This window comes from Nothobranchius furzeri, chromosome 13 (genome assembly GCF_043380555.1).
Source record: "Nothobranchius furzeri strain GRZ-AD chromosome 13, NfurGRZ-RIMD1, whole genome shotgun sequence".
In the NCBI taxonomy this organism is placed as follows: domain Eukaryota; kingdom Metazoa; phylum Chordata; class Actinopteri; order Cyprinodontiformes; family Nothobranchiidae; genus Nothobranchius; species Nothobranchius furzeri.
Window position 1 is genome coordinate 50,910,066 of NC_091753.1, and position 23,348 is coordinate 50,933,413.

Genomic DNA, 23,348 nt, shown 5'->3' on the forward strand with positions numbered 1-23,348 from the left:
ACAGTGTGAGCAGTCAGGTCACATCCGAGAACTGGGTCGCACAGTGTGAGCACATGGCTCGTGAGATCTGCCCTGCGAGGAAGTCGTACAGTTTGAGCTGAAGCTGAGTGCTACGAGTGAAAAAGTTGCACAGTGTCCGTCCGGCTAAAGGGGGAAACTAATGTTTCTGTAGAAAACTCATATTATCTTCAAAATATGTGCAGGACTGACAACTTCTACTTATATGCATTAGTTGCTATATTTTGTTTTTGACATGAGAATTATTAAGAAATAACCCTCCCTCTGTCTTTATGGGTGACCACGCGAGGTCCACGTGGCAGGAGTGAGATGGTGCTCACTCCTCACCCCTGCCACATGGACCCAAGGGATAAACCATCAAGCCTCTCAATGGTCAACATTCCTCGCGGGGTCACACCCATTAGGACAGTGGGAAGGTTAAGAAGACTAGAAAAATCAAAGTAAACAACAACAAAGGAAAATTACAATATTTGCATTAGAAGTGAAAGTTGTTCCTGAATCAGCTTATTAAAGAAACATAGAACTGTCTGGAGCAAACGTGAAAAATTCAAACAATTATGTAATCATTCTTACGTTGCAATTCTGTTGTGAAATCTCTAATGCTTTACTTTTAATTTTTGTTCATTACATATTTCTTTGAGTTCTTCTCAGGCTGAAATAAGATGATGAAACACTTTGGAGCAAATATACACAGAATCAGTCCAAAACTGGAGGCCAGAATAGCAAATATCTCCACAGCTACAGTAAATTTTCCAGGAGAGCTGACATATGCTGGGATGAAGGTGAGCCACACTGCACAGAATATCAGCATGCTGAAGGTTATCAGCTTGGCTTCATTAAAATTATCAGGTAGTTTCCGAGCTAGAACAGCTAACACAAAGCAGAAAACAGCCAGCAGGCCAATGTACCCGAGCACAGCCCAGAACCCAACAGCAGAACCTAATGCACATTCCAGGATGATCTTCTCCTTGTATGTGCTCAGATTCTTCATTGGGAATGGAGGGCTGAGTAACAACCACACAGTACAGATTAATACTTGAACAAATGTGAAAAACACAACAGTCATTCTTTGCTGTGGAGGCCCAAACCATTTCATGACATTACTACCTGGAAGTGTAGCTTTAAAGGCCATTAAAACCACTACAGTTTTGCCAAGAACACAGGAGATACAGAGAACAAAGGTGATACCAAACGCTGTGTGTCGCAGCATGCAGGACCAATCAGAGGGAGCTCCGATGAAAGTTAATGAACATAAGAAACACAGAGTCAGAGAGAAGAGCAGCAGGAAGCTCAGCTCAGAATTGTTGGCTCTGACAATTGGAGTTGTTCTGTGATGAAAGAAAATAGCTGCTGTTATGATGGCCAGACAGGCCCCACTAACAGAGAATGCAGCCAGGATGATTGCCAGGACTTCATCATAGGAAAGAAACTCCACAGGTTTGGGGAAACAAGCGTCTCTTTGTGCATTAGGCCACGATTCACTGGGACACGGGGAACAGTCTGGAGAATCTAAATAAATAAGAAGGATGTTGGTGATCACATGTGGAATGATGTGATTCAAAGATAACAACTTGAATGTACCTGTCGTGTTACTAATCTCTCCTTCAGGACATGGTATACAATCATAGCAGCAGATGGGTTTTCCTTTCTGCAGGACTTTACGACTTCCTGGACGACAACTCTCAGTACACACTGATACTGGGACCTGTAACAAGAATGCAAGTCATGGAAATGTTTAAGAACTTTTTCTCTCTCATTTTGTCACCAAAAATTCCTTACTTGTGTGTCACCATTCACCCAGGTTATGGGTCTGTTGACACGGAACTGCTGACCTGTTGGCAGTGATGCATCATAGTACCCTACTGTTACTGCATCAGTGACGCCCCTCTCACTCTTCTGCCAGTTGACCAGCTCATAATAAGCTGCAGGATCTCCGTTAGCATCAAAAGAAACATGGTAACCATTGCGGAAAAATTGGACTTTTTTCAGTTCAGAAAAAACCTGAAGAACAAATGAGAGGGGCAAAATGAAAACATTGTAATCAGGGATGCTCAACATTGGCTTTTTTCTTTACCAATATCCATTATTCTGATATTGTCTGACTCCTAATTTCTTAAACCAATATAAACCGATATTGATATATGCTGTGTCCCCCACTCATAACAAAGGAAAACTAAAACATTTTTGGTTACCAACATCACATATCTCCTCTCATGCATGCTTTAAAAAAATAAAATCAACCATTTCAATTCAAGTTTGAAATAGTAAAAATGCCACATTTATTCATCTCAAACAAAGCTGAATCTTATTTTCCCTAAGTGTGATGCAAAGACTTGTGTACACATTAATAATGCATTGTTTCTTTTTCTCTATTTTGCAGCTGTGCTGATAAAATATTATAAAGATCTTCAGATAAGAAAAGCAAGCCTCGTGTGAAGACAGAACACATTTCTACTTCACAAGTTGAGCTCTCGTATTTTGACATTTTAAGAGAGCGAAGAAGCTTAAGCTTTTGATATGTGCACGGCGAGTTGTCTTTAAAAGACTGAAAATCAGTACAGAAAATTTCCCATTTTACATTTTAATATCGGCCGATATAAATAGACCAATAATATTAGATATCCCTAATTGTAATGTATAATTTAAGCTTCAGAATTTGATGCTTTAAAAAGTATTTGTATTAATTTTTCTTGCAACAACCTGTTTGGATTCCAGACGTTTGTCTTTGTCACACTCAGCAACAGAATTAGTTTCCTTACACACAGATTTGTGAATGGCATGAGCGATTGCATAAACACCCTTGTACACCATGTTCGTTATTCTTAGTTGAGATGTGTCAGTGTACGGGTTTTGAAGCTCCTCTATGTCTTCGGTTCCATCACATTGTCTTTTCAGTGGAGTACCTCCTAAATAAAGACAAAGGCAAAATATTGATTCTGACAGTAATAATTTGCATTTATCTATTTCACTAAGCATAATGTGTGTGTGTGTGTGTGTGTGTGTGTGTGTGTGTGTGTGCGTGCGTGCGCGCGTGCATGTGTGTGTGTGTGTTTAGTAAGGCACTTCAAAACGATAATCTTACAAACAACAACATGAATGAACTTCATTTTTTCTGTCAAATTGATTGATAAACTAAAACATAAACACTTTGTTGTAGGGTCATTCTCATCATCATCATTGTTTTTAGCTAAAGCGTTCTCACTTTGTTTGAGGGTACAGTTGAAGGCCTCCTCCCAAAACTCAGTCAGCACTGAGGAGGAAGCTACTTTGATGGGAGAAAGGTCCAGTAGGAACTTTCTCAGTCCTGGGATGACCGACTGCTGAATCGCAACTCCAATGGTTCCTTTGCAGAAACTGTAGCTGAAAAAGTTTGGGTCAGATACCCAGGCCTCACTTCCAATCCACTGAAGAGGCGGTGGAGGCTCCAGAGCCAGCTCCTCCAAAAGCACTTGTATGTCTCCCGGAGCTGTGAAGGCCACAATCACCTTTGCTGTTGACCTATGAAAAGGACATTTACATTTCTAACATATATCTGCATGTTCTTTTATGTCTTTTTAAAATTTCTGTTTTTTTCCCCATTATAGGGCAGAAAACAAATTCTAATTTATGCAAAATCAGTGAAGTAGAAACCTGCGGATAACACCAGCTACTCTCTGGATCTTGCTCCGTGGGTCGGTGCGATAGAAAGCTTCAGAGTACTCCACACAGATTCCTTCTCTCTGTGCTGCAACAAGAAAAGCAGCTATCCCATAATTCCCATAATCTGAGTCTGAGCGAACGATACCAATCCAAGTCCAGCCAAAGTGTTTCACCAGCTTGGCCAGTGCATCAGCCTGGAACTGGTCACTGGGAATGGTTCTGAAAAACGTTGGGAACTGCTGCTTATCTGACAGACAGGCACAGGTAGCAAAGTGGCTGACCTAAAATGAGAAGAGAAATCACACACACACACACACACACGCACATATAATTAAACATATAAATAAATAATATGTACAATAGTCCAGGTATCTTACCTGAGGGATGTTGAGGGAACTGATGATGCGTGATATGCCGATGGTTTGGGAAGATCCAGACTCTCCGACAACAGCTATTACTACTCCAGTTTGGGAACAGTTGCTGTATTTGGAAAACGCGGGCTCTTGCCCATTCGCTAATTGTAATGCCGCATCCGTGGCAACAAGCACAGAAGCACATGAGTCGTAGATCTGATATCCAAGTCTGATGCCCGGCAGCAGCTCCGTGCTGTTGTTGATCTCCTCAATAGCAAAGATCATTGCACGAGAGAAGCGCAAATTTCGGGTGTTCAAACTGCCACAAAAACGAGAGTGGAGAAATCACCTCAATACTGAATTTAAAACACAAATTTGCAGAACTATACAATTTTTTTAAAATTCACTATAAACACTTCAGTTAAATTAGTGATTCATAGAATTAAAAAAAAATTGCTTTTTTAACTAAAAGATAAAATTAAATATGAGTTAAATCAACTTCAAACAGTAAGAACAATCTACAAAAAACACATATTTAAAATATAGTTTCTTTTCAGTTATAGTAATTTTAAAAATAAATAAATTAAGCATACACTATTAGCAACCATCACGTTAAACATTCTGACAAACCATATCAGTCAATCAAATTTAAAAATTTTCCACCCTTTCTTCTTTTTACTAACCTCCCTGTGCATCTGAGAGGCTCTGGCTTTGTTGTGTAATTATTAATTATTGTGTAAAGCTTGTAGTGAATAGAAAAAACACCTCCAACGACAAAGTCCCCGGCCATTGACAATGAGGGAAAACGAGGAGCACGCTGCAGAGAGCACTTCATCGATGAAGCTTCAGGACTAACACCCACACCCGTCAGAGCCTCTGTAGGCTCAATCCCTTGTCTCAGAACATCCAGAGAACCATCTAAGAATACAACTGACATCAGCGCCAACACATTCACAGCTAATATCAGACCAGTCAAGACAGATCTGGTTTCCATTGCTCAAGTGTCTGTTTATGGGTGTGTGTGTGTGTGTGTGTGTGTTCACTTATTTATGTTCCTTTGCTGCTATACGTCAGGATGTCAACAACACACGCTAACCCAGGGGTGTCAAACTCAAACTCACACGGGGCCGAAATGAAACTCTGGGACGAAGTCGGGGGCCAAACCTTAATATTTTTTGAAAAAGTGACCGCAAATTTGCACATTTTCTTTATCAACATATATGCAATTTTGAACCTTTAAATTTGGAAACAAACATATTTCTGCATTAACACTGAATGTGGAATAACCAAATTACAGACGAGCAAGCCAGTTTTAAATAAAAGGCATCAGTGGTATTCATTACTTGTGGTATAATCAGCATTTTTAAAATCTATTCAGGATTTATGTTTTCTTGTTGTTTATTCATTTTTCTTATTTTTTTATTCTCCTTTTTTTCTCCTGTAATAAGTGTCATCGCTGCTGTGACATCTAGCTTTCCACACTGAGGAACAATAAAGGGATTTTCTATTCTATTTATCTTTCTGCAGCCTTTCCACTTCCTGTTTACTGTAGGTTAAATCTTTTCTCACGGGCCAACAACAAAATAAAAATATTATTCTATCTTAAATGAAAATGCAATTTATCACCTGTTAACATTCATGTTTTGGAGCAGAAAAAGAGCATTTTACCTAAATATTTAAAGCTCAGTTTGCTCCACTGGTTTACTGTGATGCTCACCTGTTCCAGCCAGATACCTGCATCAGGGGGTTGATCTGAGCTGAGGAGGAGACTCCTGTTGTTTTGTTCATCTTCATCATAATAATGACAACATTAGATGACAACAGGTGCTCACATAGGTTTGTGCTGATGAACATGTCTGAGCAGCTTGACCACATTGTTGTGAGTCGGGGAGGAAAAATAAAAACTACAGCAACCGCAGAGTCGTGCTGGTTTGAGCGTGTCGCTGCTCGCTGGCGTTATATCAGCTCTGTCTGGACGTTAGTTGGAAAACTTTCTCTTTCAGTCGTGAACACATTACTGAGCGGCTAGAATCTCCGTTTCTGGGCTTCAACGTCAGAAAATAGCTGAGTGAACTCGGCACTGAGTGAGAGGAGTGTTTAGTTTGTCCGAGACAGCGGAGCTGCAGACACCGGCAGCAGACGCTGGAAAAAAAACAAAGGAGGGGGCGCTTCGGCTCCACGCTAACGCCACAAAGCATCATGGGAGTTGTAGTCTTTGCGGTAAAATCAGCCAGTGGTTCAGTTTTAACATATTTTTGATAATTATCTTGCGGGCCACATAAAAATGCTCCGCGGGCTGCATCTGGCCCGCGGGCCTTGTGTCTGACACATGTGCCCTAACCCAACTATTTTTTTGCTACACCTTGTTTATGTTTAATGTGTGTTGTGAAAGGTACCTTGTAAAAGAAATGCATCATTATTATCAGTAGTATTAGACTAATCACAATTATATATATTTTTTTTTTATTTTTTTATTTTTTTTACCGTGTCCTGTCTGGCTGTGAAGCAAACAGAATTGATGTCTGAATGCTGGTAACAAGCCTTACAGATTTACTCTCAGGTGGAGCATCAAAGCGTCTGCTTGTAATGTCACGCCTGACCCCGGCTTTCCACAGGAGCCGTCAGCAGCACATTACTGCAGCAGCGAGTCATAGCTGCTGATAGGAACCGCTGTGGTCAACAGAGCCTTTTCCACTGGAGCCGTCAGCAGCGCGAGTCAGCCGCGTCTCAGGAGCAGCATGTCGCGGCCTTTACGTGCCGGATCTATTTTCTACGCGCGATGCCTCTGAAACGGGTCAAGTTCGACATTTTTGGGGAAGGAAAGACAGGAAATTGGATGCGAAAATGGAGAGAAGCTCCAAAGATTTTCAGAATAAAGAACGTACTGCCTTCCGGTAGCTTTACTTTTAAAAAAGGTTACTAACTGTGCGCCCCGTGAGAAGTTATCACCTAGCTAGCGGTCTCCTTTGTTTTTCAGGTCCGTATTGGCGATTATAAAATGGACAGAACATAAATCACAAACCATGTTGTAGTTTTCTCCTGCTTGTGGTTGCGTTTACTGACGAAGTCACTCGTGTGACTTCGTGCTCTGTCGTTGACAGCTGCTCCCCTGCTGCTTTGCGTCTCGTGGGAAGGGCCAAGCAGCAGTTTACGCGAGCAAGACGTGCTGCTGCAGTAACCTGCTGCTGACGGGTCCCGTGGAAACCCGGGGTGATACTTAAAACGTTATTGTTATTGTTATTGTTTTTTAATGCTTTGTAATTCCGACCAGACACGGATTCAGAGGTGAAAGAGAAAGGGAAAGAAAAAAGGTGGGGAGAGGGGGGGGGGGGGGTTCCACAAAAACAAACAATAATGAACAAGAGTCTGCTTCTAGACCTGCAGAAAAAGACAAGAAGAAAAGCAAAAAAATGGGACACAACAACAATACAACAAGATCAAGCTATCACTGCGTCAACTTGATGAAGAAATATATAATCAACATTGTTTAACTGAACAGTCACACGATAATAGATCACAGTGCATTAAGTGCCCACCATAGTCTTAAGACCTGTGTTGAACGTGCCCAAGCCCATACTTATGAGAGCACCATGTGAGCACCTGTGTGTGTACACGCACTTGTTTATGTAAGGTTTATCTATAGGAGCGTCCAATAGAGAGTGTGAGGGACCACAGATCTGCCCCCCAAAGAAGCGTAAGAGACGGGGGAGCTCCAAGTCCCAGAGATCCAGGCGCTGCCCCAGAACACAGGAACTCCAAGGAGACTGCAACCGGAAGGGCCCCCGCCCCCCTCGAGAGGCACAGAGGACCGCCCCGGGGGGCCACAACCAGCAGCCGGCAGAGTCCCAGGAGACATCAGCGGCAAGCCCTCAGGCCCGCCCGCAGCCTCCCACCCCCTAGCCGGCCGAGCCCGGGACCCAGGGGCGACCACCCCCGCCAGGGACCCAGGAGAGCCCAGGGACCCAGACCCCCACCAGGCCACCACCGATATTGATCAGGCAGATGCCAACAATCCCCCCCATATAACAATTATATTAAGTAAATAAGAATATGTAGCAGCTGTTCTGAAGAAAACATCAAAGCTATTACTTCAGAGTAAGGTCATCTTCTGTCCCCATAGACTGTCACTGTAACCATAAAATAAAAAGCAAAATGGTAGAATTGTTGGCTGGAGAACCCCATGTTGAATTTGGATATTATAACTGCTTGAATCTTGTCTCCTGTCCAAGGAGGCTAAATCAATCAAATCAAATCAAAGATACTTTATTAATCCCAGAGGGAAATTAGAGTTTCAGTACACACAATTCAGAGATCAGACATACATGGGCAAGACACATGACAAGAATTGGTGACTGTGGTCATTCGCAACCCTGAGTCGCGCTACCTTAATAGAGATAAGAGGGTTAAATGAGGAGTGGTTCAGGTGGAGGGAAAAAAGGCACTTCAGAGTTACCCTCCACCAGGAGGGCAGCTTTGCTATGCAAAAAAAAAACACCTATTTGCCCTGATTTTACTCATGTTGTACAGCGCTTTGTGATTTATATCTGTGAAAGGCGCTATATAAATAAACTTTACTTACTTACTTACCTCAAATATATATGCAACAAACTTCAAACAACACAAGTGTCCACTAGGTGGGGTGGTGGGTTGGGACTATCCCTACTTCAGTTCCTGCAGCCACGAAGCAGTGCATGTCACCTCAGTGTGGATGGGGGAGGAGCATTGAGGGTTGGAGGGTTGCAGTGACCCTGGAACGTCTCAGCGGTCTTCCCGCAGTCGCGCCCAGGCTGGGAAAGGACACAGAGTTGAGTTGCCATAGTGACGGCACATTCCACATCTCTTCTGAGGGGGGAGTTTTCGTTGGAGCCTTGCTGGCTAAAGGACACCAGATTCCGATTAGAAATTGTTTTGGGGCCAGACAGAGATAATTTCCTCTGTCTTACAGTTTGTTGGTCCTCAACCTCTCAAAATCCCAATAATGGACATTAATCTATCCCAATTCGTGCTGATTCGTCCACTCTCTCCTTGATGGCATCCATCTTTTGTGCCAAAGAATGAATCTCCGCCAAAGTCCCAAGCTTACAATACATCTCAACAATTATTTGAGTCTGTGAATTCACAGCGCGGTGCAAACCATCTCTGAGCTCCAGGATCAGGCCAATATTCCTCGACAGCTCGTTAATTTTCCGGTAAGCCAGGTAGCCTCCAAGGCCAATGAGCAGGAAACCTGTCACCAACACCATGAATATCCACACGTCTTCAAAGTCCTCCACAGACAGCTGAGAAAGACAGATCAAGTTCCACTGTTTCCAGGAGTACATGATGTGTCCAACTGGGTCTGTCCCGGCGGGGCATCCGGGAGCCCCTTTTCCCGTTCTCATCGTTGAAAAAATGGTATCAATCGCGCTGAGAGACCAACTGACGAGATCCATTTAAGTGAATTTCAGTTTCCAGTTTCCAGAAAAATGCAGAAGCAGCCATGCACCCAGCACACACGGACAGACAAAGGCCTTGAAGATAAGATATGGTGGAGAGGAGGAAAAAAAAAGCATCTGCCCCCTCCAAGAGCCGGAAGAAGAAGGCATCCCTACAAAAGTCTATCACCTGAATGGAGAGAAGTCAATGTCAGAGGCAGTGAGCACTGAGTGAAAGGTAAGCGCAGAGTTCAGAGGTCTCTGGCTTAAATAACTTATTTTAGGTATGTAGGATTTCTCTTTGTTAGCAGGAAAGGAGCTGGGTGTTAGAATAACTATGTACAATACCAATAAGATATATCCATCTCACCTACCGCCCCGGAGCAAAGAATCAGAAAGCGGATGCCCTCTCCCGCCAGTTCTCACACTCCACGCCCACGTCCGAGCCCGCACCAATCCTTTTGGAACACAGATTCCTTGCCCCCTTGAGGTGGCCGTTGGAGGAGGCTATCCAGCATGCCCTCCGGGATGACCCCGCCCCTCCGGAGACGCCCCCAAATTGCCTCTACGCCCCTATATTCTGCTGCCGCAAGGCGCTGTCCTGGGCCCACTCGTCACGGATGTCTGGACATGCGGGGTTCTACCGAAATCTAAAATTCCTCCAGTTGGCCCTCTGGTGGCTGAGCATGGCTAAGGATTTCAAGGAGTACACTAGCGCCTGTGACATCTGTGCCCGCTTGGGGATTCCTAGATTAGGCCACGAACCGGCGCTAGCACTTCCGCGTCTGAGAAGCCACGCTTGCTACAGCTCAACTCCTTGTATCTAGCCGACCAGTCTGACACATTGTTTCACTGAATCTGAACACATTTGTAAACACCAATTTACAGCTTTCATCAAACTAGCAGTAAAAATGTTTTCTTTGTTATCTTGCTAAATGTCGCCAAGACGGCCCTGACGGTACAAAAACAGCAAAGGCCCCAAAACAGAACCTTGGGGCACACCAACTAGAACTGCAAAAGGAGGGAATTTGTTCTTTAAAGTAAACAGTTATAAAACGATGTTTTTCAAAAAGCAACATTATAGGGTCTCAGATGAGTGGTTTACATGCTAGCTGTTGAGCCACAAGTTTCTCTGGGATTTTTGTAACTGATGGAAGCTCAGCAATGCTTCTTTAAGTACTAAGAAGAAAGTCTTTCTATTTTACTTTTCAAAATGGGTAGAGGAAAGCATTCTCAAAATGAAAGGTACTTGGCCACAGACCTGGGAAGCAGTGTTTTTGGAACCCACACACTGGATAGTATAATTTTATCACTTTCACTATGTCCAACAGGGACCGGACCGACACTCTGAATTTGCAAGTGCAATATTCTGGCCCCAGAGAGCGGTGGGGGTCTGGGGGGCATTTCATTAACCTGTAAAGGGTCGTTTTAGCACCTACTGGCCCAAGGAAATTATTAAAAAATATGAAAAAGTTGCATTGTATTACTTTAAATAATGGAAACAAACTTTGAATGTACAGAAAGGTAACTTGAAAACTAAAAAATTGTCCAAAAAAAACAAAACATGAATAGCAGCCGTAAAATAAATAAATAAACAAAAATTGCTTGGTGGGGTGGGGCATATTATTTTTTCTCTATTGTTTTATGAACAATTGGCTGACGTAGTTGAGGTGGCACAAAAACGAAGGAAACACACAGGAAAGCACAGACAATTAAGCAATGGAGTTCAGGACTCTGCCTATTGGGCTGAGATCAGCAGTGAGTTTGTTCCAGCTGATTGTCTTGGTCGGTGCTGCGGATGTTCTGAAACAAAAGACTGAGTCAACAGAGGCCCTGGCTGCTGTCAGTACTGAGGTTTCATCCATGAAATGTACATTGGAAGGTATTCCCCATTTACCTGCTTTCTCAATGGATGGGGATTTTGTTGTTGGAGGCGCTTTCTTCATCCACTACAAACTCCAAACAGTGGTTTGTAACTACACCACTAAGCCCGAAACTTTAAGATGCACAGGCAGGTATGTAAAAGGGAGAAGGGCTGGGGAGGAAGTTAGATGTGTTCAGAAATAGTGATTTGCTGCAAAGAATTGTAAAAGTAAAAAAATAAAATGGTCATTTTTTCCCCCCAAGTTTTGTTTGTTAGCAGGACAAAAAAAAGGAAAATAGATATTTTCGTTGGATCTATGGAATTTGTTTAACACAATTTATTTTGGAGAAAATAAAGAACTGCAGCTTTAGATTATTTTCTTAATTTGCTGGCAATTTTTTGTTTATTTTTATGTAAACTGACTCATCTTATGCAGCCCAACAGCCAGGGAACTTCGCTTTTCTCGTGCGATGATTTTTGCCATTGAGGAAATAAACAACAGCACAGAGCTGCTGCCGGGTATCAGACTTGGATATCGGATCTATGACTCCTGTGCTTCAGTACCAGTAGCTGTGCATGTGGCATTTCAACTTTCAAATGGTCAGGACCCTGTGTTTAACAAAAGCAGCAATTGTTCTCAAACTGGTATGGTGGTGGCTGTTGTCGGAGACTCTGGTTCCACAACATCCATCACTCTGTCACGCATCATCGGGCCCTTCAACATCCCTTTGGTAAATACTCTGTATATTTTGTAAAATTGGAAAAAAAATCTTCTACTTTTTATTGGACTTGTTATTGATAATTAACCAAAATAAATAATTATTTACCTCACTTTAGGTCAGTCACTTTGCTACCTGTGCCTGTCTGTCAGATAAGCAGCAGTACCCAACGTTTTTCAGAACCATTCCCAGTGACCAGTTCCAGGCTGATGCACTGGCCAAGCTGGTGAATCACTTTGGATGGACTTGGATAGGTGCTGTCCGCTCTGACTCTGATTATGGAAATTACGGGATGGCATCTTTTCTTGCTGCAGCACAGAGAGAAGGAATCTGTGTGGAATATTCTGTATCCTTCTATCGGACTGACTCACGTAGCAAAATCCAGAGAGTAGCCGATGTCATCCGCAGGTGTGCCTGAGTTCAGTTGGGAATTTTTCTTTGTTGTAGACTTTTGCCAGATGTACTACAGAAACATTTTTTTTATAATTTTTTCATAATTCCAGAAAATGTTTTTTTTAAATGTGAAATATTGTATCATTAAAGGTATGTAGCTTACGTAATGTAGATTTCACTTTATAATGAGAAATAATAAATGACCTGCACTTGGATAGCACCTTTCAGAGGTAGAGGACTCCAAGATGCTTTATACTACAGTGCATCATTCATCCATTCACACACATTCACACACACAATACACAGTGCAAATGTCAGAAAATCAGAACTATGCAAAACATGCATTCAAGAAAACTTTCTGTGTAAATTAAATGATTCTCAGTTTTGGAGATGACTTTATTATTTGAAAAGAAGTATTAGCACATTCAATAAAAATACATTCTTTTTTACTACAATATACAAAGGCTACAAAGTGATTTGGGGTTTGTTTATGCTGACACATTTTAACATATCTGCAGGTCAACAGCCATTGTTGTTGTGGCATTTACAGCATCTGGAGATATGAGGGTTCTATTAGAGGAGCTGGCTCGGGAACCTCCACCACCTCGTCAGTGGATCGGAAGTGAGGGCTGGATAACTGACCCAAACTTTTTGAGATACAGTGTTTGTGCCGGAGCCATTGGAGTTGCTATTCAGCAATCTGTCATCCCAGGTCTGAGAGACTTCCTGCTGGATCTTCCTCCCACTAAAGTAGCTGCCTCCTCGGTGCTGAAGGAGTTCTGGGAGGATGCTTTCAATTGTAGTCTCGGAAAAGGTGTTGTATCATGTTGTAGAAAGGCAAAAACCAAAGAATTTATTATTTGTGAGCAGAAGGTTCATCGTATAAAACTGGAAACCAGAACAGATAATGAAATGCATGTATGCACGTACTTTTCTTACATGTTATCTGTGTCTATGTTCAGTTTCTGACCTACAGAGAAGAAACTGTGATGGAACTGAAGACATTAAAACCCTGAAAAACCCGTACACTGACACGTCTCAGTTAAGGATATCTAACATGGTGTACAAGGCTGTTTACGCAATAGCTCATGCTATTCACAATGCAGTGTGTCAGGAAACAAACCTCACAACAAGCTGTGACAAAAACACTAGATTGGCATACAAACAGGTCAGTCTTAATGAAAACTAACTTTGCTAACGTCAAACTTTAATTACAATGTTAATTTCAGGCCTATTGTGTTTTTCACAGGTTGTGACTAAACTACAAAAAGTAAACTTTTCCAGAAACGGTTATCCTGTGTCATTTGATGCTAACGGGGATCCTGTAGCTTTTTATGAGCTGGTCAACTGGCAGAAGAGTGAGAGTGGAGTTATTGAGCTGGTAACAGTAGGGTACTATGATGCATCACTGCCTAAAGGACAGGAGTTTCACATCAACAGGAATATATCCTGGGTGGAGGGTGGTACACAAGTAAGTCACATAATAACTTAGTAGACAGTAACTTAGTAGGAAAAGTTTTTTATTTACTTTTAACTGTTTGCAAAAATGACTTTGGTTCCATTTTTTCCTAACCCTCGGTTACAGGTCCCAGTATCAGTGTGCTCTCAGAGTTGTCCTCTTGGTACCCGTAAAGTGTTAGAGAAAGGAAAACCCATCTGCTGCTATGATTGTATATCATGTCCTGAAGGAGAGATTAGTAACACAACAGGTAAAATGCGAGGTTTTCTTCACAAAACTGTATTATGGAAAATATAATCACTAACAACCCCCTTTATATTGTTTAATTAGATTCTCCAGACTGTTTCCCGTGTCCCAGTGAATTGTGGCCTAATGCACAAAGAGACGCTTGTTTCCCCAAACCTGTGGAGTTTCTTTCCTATGATGAAGTCCTGGCAATCATCCTGGCTGCATTCTCTGTTAGTGGGGCCTGTCTGGCCATCATAACAGCAGCTATATTCTTTCATCACAGAACAACTCCAATTGTCAGAGCCAACAACTCTGAGCTGAGCTTCCTGCTGCTCTTCTCTCTGACTCTGTGTTTCTTATGTTCATTAACTTTCATCGGAGCTCCCTCTGATTGGTCCTGCATGCTGCGACACACAGCGTTTGGTGTCACCTTTGTTCTCTGCATCTCCTGTGTTCTTGGCAAAACTGTAGTGGTTTTAATGGCCTTTAAAGCTACACTTCCAGGTAGTAATGTCATGAAATGGTTTGGGCCTCCACAGCAAAGAATGACTGTTGTTTTTTTCACATTTATTCAAATTATAATCTGTACTGTGTGGCTGTTACTCAGCCCTCCCTACCCGATGAAGAATCTGAGCACATACAAGGAGAAGATCATCCTGGAATGTGCATTAGGTTCTGCTGTTGGGTTCTGGGCTGTGCTCGGGTACATTGGCCTGCTGGCTGTTTTCTGCTTTGTGTTAGCTGTTCTAGCTCGGAAACTACCTGATAATTTTAATGAAGCCAAGCTGATAACCTTCAGCATGCTGATATTCTGTGCAGTGTGGCTCACCTTCATCCCAGCATATGTCAGCTCTCCTGGAAAATTTACTGTAGCTGTGGAGATATTTGCTATTCTGGCCTCCAGTTTTGGACTAATTCTGAGTATATTTGCTCCAAAGTGTTTTATAATTTTGCTTCAACCAGAAAAAAACTGTAAGAAATTTTTAATTATCAAAAATTAATTTTGAGACTTTTGCAACATCACTATGGCCTTTTGACAAATACAGAACAATTTTGACTTCTACAACGTTTTGCAGAAATTTTAATAATTCAATTCTTACTGAACATACCTCAGGAGTTAAAACTGTTTTTAAAGAGCAAGTTCACAGAGGAACAATTTTTTACTAAATATTTTTGAAAATGATTGGTCACTCTGAGTTTTTCATGCAGGCTGAACGTGAGAAACATCTTTTACACCTATCTCCTGCAATAGCTTCTGATAGAAAATAGATGTACATCTCAATGTCACTTACCATTCATGGACTCACCCATCTTGACTTGTGATGAGGAAGGCTGTTATTGGTGTAGCATCCAGGAAATGGCAGAGAACAGTAGAGGCTAACAGTTAGCATTAGTGTCTCCACACACGGCAGAATTGCTTCAGGCTTGTGCTATTTGAGAAGATAAAACATCAATGTTTCAAAGCAAGTAAAGCCAGTGGACGAGTCTCTTTGCTGTTAGCCAATCAGCCATCTTCTGCCACTTTCTCCTGCGGCAGACTTCTACGTCCTCACAACAGTGTGGTTTTTGTCCTTGCCATATGAACACTGGACCAGCTCTATACCCTTAGGGGGGTCATAGAGGGTGCGTGGGAGTTTCCCCAACCAATCTATGTTTTGTGGATTTGGAGAAGTCGCTCGACCGTCCCTTGAATGAACCTGTGGGGGGTACTTTGGGAGTATGGGGTACCAGGCCCTCTGATTTGGGGTATTAGGTCCCTGTGTGACCGGTGTTAGTGCTTGGTCCACATTGTCGACAGTAAGTTGGGCTCGTTCTTGGTGAGAGTTGGAGTCTTGATTCTGTTCATAACTTTTCTGGTCAGGATTTCTAGGTGCAGGCACAGTGTTGACGGTAACTTTTTGCGTGGCCTGAGCATTGGGTCTCTGCTATTTGCAGATGATGTGGTCCTGTTGGCTTCATGGGTTAGGTTCAGTAGATATAACTCAATGAATTCCCCCTGAGTCAGTCCAATGACCGAAACAGTTTAATTAGGGAATCACTGGCAGTGCACGAGCCGCCACATGTCACTCAGAACCCCCTTCCATTGTTGGTCCCTCCAGATTGAGAGTGAGAGGAAGAGCGAGAGAGAGCAAAAGAGAGTATTGAGACCAGGTAGCGGAGGTGGCATCGTGTTATTACGTTCAACCACAACTGAGCCGGACTAGGCTTAACCTGGCTCCCCCTATACCCTCTCCCGATTAAAGGAGAAGGAATGGGAGGGGTTAGGCAGCTGAGTGTGAAGAAGATGGGATTAGAATCAGCTTCTCTAAGTCTAAGACCATGGCCTTGAGTCGGAAAAGGAATGTGGTCCTGCCTCCAGTTGAAGATTTTGATTTTCTCGGGTCTTGTTCACAAGTGAGGGAATGAAGGAGCGCAAGATCAATTAAACAGATTGGTGCAACACCTGCAGTGATGCAGGCATTATACCGATGAAGGCAAAGTTCTCAGTTAATGGCCGATCTACCCTCACCTATGGTCACAAGCATTGGACAGTGACCGAAAGAATGAGATTGTGGACACAAGCGGCCGAAATTAGTTTTTCTTGGAGGATGTCTGTGCTCTTCCTTAGAGATAGGGTGAGAAGTTCAGTCATCCGGGAGGGGCTCAGAGTAGATCTGCTGCTTCTCCACATCAAGAGGAGCGAGTTGAGGGAACTCAGGCATCTGGTTAGGAGGCCTCCCTGGTGAGGTTTCCCAGGCATGTCCAAAAGGTAGGAGACCCAAGACCCAGGACACACTGGAGGGACTATGTTTCTCGGCTGGCCATGGAACATCTTGAGATTCCCCCAGAGGAGCTGGCCCAATTGGAGGCCTTTTTAGCATTTATTAGGCTGACTGGATATATATTACTGATATCCATAATTATATCATTCCTAGTAGAAATTAACATTCCAGATATCCAATAGAACATTCTTACTGAATATCTGAAATGATCATTCTAGATAGTAAGAATTATTTAGTTATAACAATCTTTAACGTTATATATATTATATGTAGTGACATGAATGGCCTCATTTTGTGAACCAAAGGTCACACTTCCCCAGCTAGGTCACGCTGTCCTGGCTGAACTTTTGTCCACAGATTATACATCACAGGAGACGTACAGTCTGCTAAAACCATCTTTAATCTGACTGCCTTTTATCTGTCTGCGGTTCCTCCGCAAGATGAAGGACATTTCAAGATTTAAAATAATCATTTTTAATAAACTCTTTTTACTGTTTATTAGAAGGTTAATAAATAATCATCATGGTTCATTATAAATGTATTTAATTACTGAAATGACTTATTATTCTTTGGTTAATAATAATTATTATTTATGATAATCAGTAATGTTTAACAGTGTGAAGAAGGTAATTTGCACTTATACACACCATGCAGAGCGGACAGACCAGGGTAAAGGTAACTTGCTCTCACATGTCTTTGCTCCATAACAAAAAGCTTTCTGTCTCTGAGAGGGTGTGTCCTGAGGTTTTAATAAAACCAAAAACTCCTCAGCTCAAGTTCAGTTCTTGAACCAACCAGATACTCTCCGTGGCAACGGGAGTCCATGAGGATAATGGGCTCGACACACGGGAGACGACATCGCCTCTCCTCCATTCATTTTCAATGAGACATGCACGACAAAGCGATAATTGCGGGTCTCTCTCCTACTAAGCGAAACGCGAAAAACGTGAGTGTGAAATTTTGCACTCGTGCACGTGCCGTGCGCAGATGACCCAGCGACGCGATCCCAGAAAGTTGAAACATTTTCAACTTTTCATCGCTGTCGCTCGGACAAGGACCAATCAACGGAGGTTTCATTCACTGACCAATGAGCGGACATAATGCTCCACACATCTCCGAGCAAACATGAAGGAGAAGTTGATTATTATTATGTTTTATATAGTAAAATCAGAAGTAAGATTTCACATAACTCTAGCAGCACCTTTTGAAACATCATATCTACCGCTTTATTAACTCTGAACCGCTTAAATAACCTTAATTCCCTCCAACGTGACACAGCCAAACAAAACAACGGAAGTTTCGATTTCGCCATGGGACAGAACGCGTAGACGGCTTTGCCGCTGGCCGCTGCTGTGGATCGCCTCCCGTGTGACAGGTAATAAAAGCAACAGCGACAAATTTCGCTGATCGCGGTTGTTTGTCGCCTCCCGTGTGTCGAGCCCAATTAGGGTCGGCCGCCCTGAAGCCTCCACCTAAGCTGTTCTGTCACACCGATAGAATTGTTCCAAATAAACGCCACCTGTAACCAGCTGATGCAAAACTCCTTCAGAGTTATTGATTTTTGAGATGCAACTAGTTTCATGAGTTGTTGTGACTCGGAGACATCTCAGGACCGATTTGGTCACACCAAGGTCCTTCTAACTATCTCGTGCTTGGGGGTTCATCATCTCCATCTGATATCTCGGAGCCAGAAGATGGTCTCCTGACTGGTTGAGGTAGACACTTCTGACAGATGGCATCTGTATGCTGTTCTCTTTAAGAAACAACTTAGTTAGCTGCAAAACAACTTTCCCACCCAGAATGTGTTTCTCTCTCTGAAAGAAATCTTCTGAGATTCATCCACGCATCCAAACCCACACATTCCACTTTAGTTTCCATTCAGACACAGGTTTGCTTTTAATACCAAGTTTAATATCAAAGCTGTTATAAATTGTCATTTATAAATTGTCATCTTTAAATTGTCATTTATAAATTGTCATCTTTAAATTGTTAGTAATAAATTCTTAACTTTTTAAACCTGACTCTTCTTTGAAATGAAACACAGAATGGTGTATATTTGGTTATTGAATAAGCAAAGATTCTACTGTTTAATAAATAAACTTTTGCTATTAATTAAATTTCTTCAATTAAATATTAATCTTTGGATTAAATATAGACCAAGCAGGTTGGTGTATGAACTTCTATTGATTGTATAAAAATCCTGGATAGTTATACATGATATAGCTTCATATGCTAATATTGTTTGATCTTTCTCAGGATCTAACAAAGCTGATAGTAAACAGCGTTAAATCCTAGTATGTAGATCGTCTACGCTACATATAGAACGTAACTGGGGTTAAATGAGTATCGAGTTAAATGTTTTTATTTAATGAGCATTGAGCCAAAAAATGTGCTAAGTGTTCTACTAAATAAAGAGGGAACACAGTTATGTCTTTTTTTTTCTTTTCTTCCTGCAAATCCGAAAAATATCTAAATCGAGACTCAAAACTATGATTCAATTTGATCCATGAGATATTTGATCTGTTTCACCACTACTAAGCAAACTGTGTGGATGTGCTGTTAACTAAAGACAAAGGGTTTGTAACGACACGCATTGACCTGATTTTCAGATTCCACAGGACATATGCACAGGCCAGAAACACAGCAAGGCCAGCTTCCCTGAATATAACGTTATACTTTATTTTCCCTTGACAAGGAGACTTGTGTCTGCACACACAATCTCTTCAACCAGATGACTTCATCAGTGTCCTTCACAACGATCCTTCACAAGAGAACTCTCCTAAGATAAACGTTTATTCCCAGAAGAAGGATAATTTCATAACTAATCATTTTATAATTCCAAATAATCATTGAAGAAAAGAAGATCTTAAAACTAAGACTTGATGATTAATAATCACTGATGTTGTTATGTATAATTATAAGCCCTGGAATGTTCCATGAATCTGACTCTGTGATGTCTTAGTAATATGCTCAATGTTTAGTTGTGTTTACTGATGAGATCATCGTCATTACTCACACACCAGACAAGAAGTAAGGCTAAGATAAAAAAGTGCATCACATAATTGACCATAATTCCACATTTAGAGTCAGACTCAGAGACTGGGTTCTGGGATGCTTGGCAACCAAGAGATAACACCAGGCATTATAACGAAGCCCGATCTGCTTTCTCGTCAGTCGAGAGCAAGCTGGAGACCAACCATCTCTTAGCAGATCTCAAACTCAAAAGGATTTTGACACACTGTCGAACCTTAACCCCAAAATTCCACTATCTCCGCTCCGCTCTGCCCCTTCTTTCCGCTGCCGTTCGCTTCCAAACTCAAATTATACTATACCCGCTCTACAATGGCTCTGCTCTGTTGCGGAGACCTGAGGTGCGCAAACAGGCATGCGCGGGATTTTCGAGATCTTGCGATACAGTCCGAGCAATAAATGCGGAAGTTAGATCCAAACACCCGTTGTGTGGGAGAAGCATCGAAATGAACCGTTTAATCTGCCCATCATTTGTGTTGAGAGATCAGCAGTGTTTGGATCAACAAAGTGTGACTACTTTGATAGTGGAAACTGTATTTATGGCTTACTTTTGTGCATTTAAAGTTCAACCGCCATTGATAGTTGTTAAAAGTTGTTAAACCTGTGCATATGAAACAAAAAATGCTGGATTCAGTTCCTCCTTAGTTTGACTCTAAACTATATTTACACACAGTTTGCAGACTTCCATCTTTTAGTTCCATCCATTAACCGTATAATAGTTTTAAACCATTTGTGAAGTCTTAAATGTTTGTAAAATAAATTCATATTTGTTTGCAAACACTGATTGGTTCTTGATTCAAACCGAAGTGTGACAATCCCTTAATAATTAAAAGAATCCTAGAACCTTCTAATCAATCATCCTAAGACCAAGCAAGGTAATATTCTATATTAATAGAGTTTTACAGCTATTGGTCACAAAGTAATGAGAATAGAAATAAATAGCTATTAAGCAATTTATTTAATCCAATTTAACTCGACTATTTCACATTACAGTTTAACATCTTGTTACAACCCTCAGAGTTCCACATCAATAGTGCTAAACATCTGTGGAATGCTTGGAGAATACTCAAAGTAAAATTTGAGAGGAAAAATACCTCTAAAACACCAAAAGGGGGATTTTGAAACTCAACAAGAGAAACTATGTTTCAAATGAAGCCAACTGGACTTCTGTTGTCATCTTGAAGACATGTTGCCTCACTTTTTTTTTTTCCGTGTCCTGTCTGTCTGTGAAGCAAACAGAATTGATGTCTGAATGCTGGTGACAAGCCTTACAGATTTACTCTCAGGTGGAGCATCAAAGCGTCTGCTTTAAATGTCACGCCTGATACTTAAAACTTTATTGTTATTGTTTTTGAATGCTTTGTAATTCCGACCAGACACGGAGCCAGAGGTGAAAGAGAAAGGAAGAGACAACAGGTGTGTGGGGGGTTGTTCCACAAAAATAATCAATAATGAACAAGAGTCTGCTTCTAGACCTACAGAAAGAGAGAAGAAAACAAAAACAAAAAACAAACAAAAAAAATGGGACACAACAACAATACAACAAGATCAAGCTATCACTGCGTCGACTTGATGAACAAATATATAATCAACAATGTTTAACTGAACAATCACACGATAATAAATCACAGTGCATTAAGTGCCCACCATAGCCTTAAGACATGTGTTGAGCGTGCCCAAGTCCATACTTATGAGAGCACCATGTGAGCACCTGTGTGTGTACACACGCTTGTTTATGTAAGGCTTCTCTATAGGAGCGTCCAATAGAGAGTGTGAGGGGCCACAGATCTGCCCCCTAAAGATATGCAGGAGGCGGAGGGAGCTCCAAGTCCCAGAGATCCAGGTGCTGCCCCAGAGCACAGGAACCCCAGGGAGACTGCGACCAGAAAGGCCCCTGCCCCCCTCGAGAGGCGCAGAGGATCGCCCCTGGGGGCCACAACCAGCAGCCGGCAGAGTCCCGGGAGACATTGGCGGCAAGCCCACAGGCCCGCCCACAGCCTCCCACCCCCTAGCCGGCTGAGCCCGGGACCCAGGGGCGATCACCCCGCCGGGGACCCAGCAGAGCCCAGGGACACAGACCCCACCAGGCAGCCACCGGGATTGGTCAGGCAGATGCCAAAAATCTTAAACTCCCTTACCCGGGAGCCACGACCCAGGCAGACCAAGGCACCGCACTCCACACCAGGTGTGACAGGGAGAGGGGAGACAAAGATCTATATCATCAAAAGAAGTCCTAGGCGAAGGGAGGAGTCAAAGGCCCCACCTGACATATACAGTCATACAGAAACACAGTCACACACTCCCTCCCTCATGCTCACACATACACATACAACCAAAGACTTCCAAAAATGCACGCCGGACACCCACACATGCTCCCCATACACATCCTATTCACTCTGGTCCTGGTACTGCTGCACATGGGGTACAATCATTACCGGTTCCCAGAGTTCGACCCTTTCTGCTGGGGTGCTGATGAGCAGGCTCCCCTGCCCAACGCTGAGCACAGCAATCCACCACCCCAGACCCCAACCAGATGGCCAGATCTCCCTCCTAGCCTCCAGCCCCAGGAAGTCAAGCGACAACAGAGGTGTGCTAAGACCCCTAGTCTCCCTCCGCCTGCTCCAATATGGTGTTAGTGAGTGTTGATGAGGTGTATTCCATGGCTGTTGTGAGCGGGCAGTGCGGGCATTGTCTGGCCTATGCCAGCTGATGCCACCACACCACCCCACTTGCACCCACAGCCCTCAGTGTCTAAGTGCAGTTTAAAATTGGAAGTGGGCACCGGCACTAGGGGTGAGGCTGAGAAATCCCCTTGACAAATGCTGTTAAATGTGCTCACCCCCAAGGCCCTAAGTGTGTGTTTGCGTGGAATGTCGTTGGTGGAAGTGTTTAAGGTGCAAATAAAATTGGGGGGCAGGTTGCCACAGGAATGCTGAAATGGGGTCCATACCCGCACTCCCTGACTTGTCCACCCCCCAAGGCCCTATGTGCATGTTTGTGTGATGATGTGAGGGAGCAGGAGGAGAGAAATGTGTGGGGATGGGGAGGAATGGCTGGTTGGGCTTAGCCCTCCAGGGAGCCAGTTGCCTCACTTTAAGGTACCGTATTTTCCGAACCAAAAGCCGCTACTATTTTTCCACGTTTTGAACCATGGGGCTTATAATGAGGTGCGGCTTTATTGAATATTTTCCTTCACCTGCCAGGGGGCGCTTTAGCAGAAAGTGAAACCAAAAGTGAAATCAAAAGTGGAAATCGGAGAAAGTGCCTATTTTAACTTAGCACATGCAAGCAGCCAGCACATCGAAGAAATTTTTTCAAATTCATACCCCCTCATCATGGAAACTACACGTATGAGTTCATATGATGCCGCATTTAAGTTGAAGGCCGTCGATCTGGCAGTAAAGGAGGGAAACAGTGCTGCTGCACGTGAGGTTGGCATGAATGAATCCATGGTTCGGCACTGGAGACG

The 23,348-nt window shown here is 42.7% G+C and overlaps 2 protein-coding genes across 2 annotated transcripts; one reads left to right on the forward strand and one right to left on the reverse strand.

The window, feature by feature from the left end:
- Positions 1-439: 439 nt before the first annotated feature.
- On the reverse strand, positions 440-4,314 carry LOC107380590 (extracellular calcium-sensing receptor). The gene is made up of 7 exons (XM_070543834.1): positions 4,035-4,314; positions 3,649-3,938; positions 3,221-3,516; positions 2,719-2,924; positions 1,798-2,019; positions 1,600-1,723; positions 440-1,527 (listed from the first exon to the last, which is right to left on the reverse strand). The coding sequence occupies exons 1-7, from the start codon at positions 4,293-4,295 to the stop codon at positions 629-631; spliced, it is 2,298 nt and encodes a 765-aa protein (XP_070399935.1). The 5' UTR covers positions 4,296-4,314; the 3' UTR covers positions 440-628.
- Positions 4,315-11,332: 7,018 nt separating this feature from the next.
- Positions 11,333-15,206, forward strand: LOC107380065 (extracellular calcium-sensing receptor-like). The gene is made up of 8 exons (XM_070543833.1): positions 11,333-11,439; positions 11,725-12,019; positions 12,126-12,415; positions 12,919-13,214; positions 13,363-13,568; positions 13,650-13,871; positions 13,986-14,109; positions 14,190-15,206. The coding sequence occupies exons 1-8, from the start codon at positions 11,333-11,335 to the stop codon at positions 15,086-15,088; spliced, it is 2,439 nt and encodes an 812-aa protein (XP_070399934.1). The 3' UTR covers positions 15,089-15,206.
- The last annotated feature ends 8,142 nt before the right edge of the window (positions 15,207-23,348 follow it).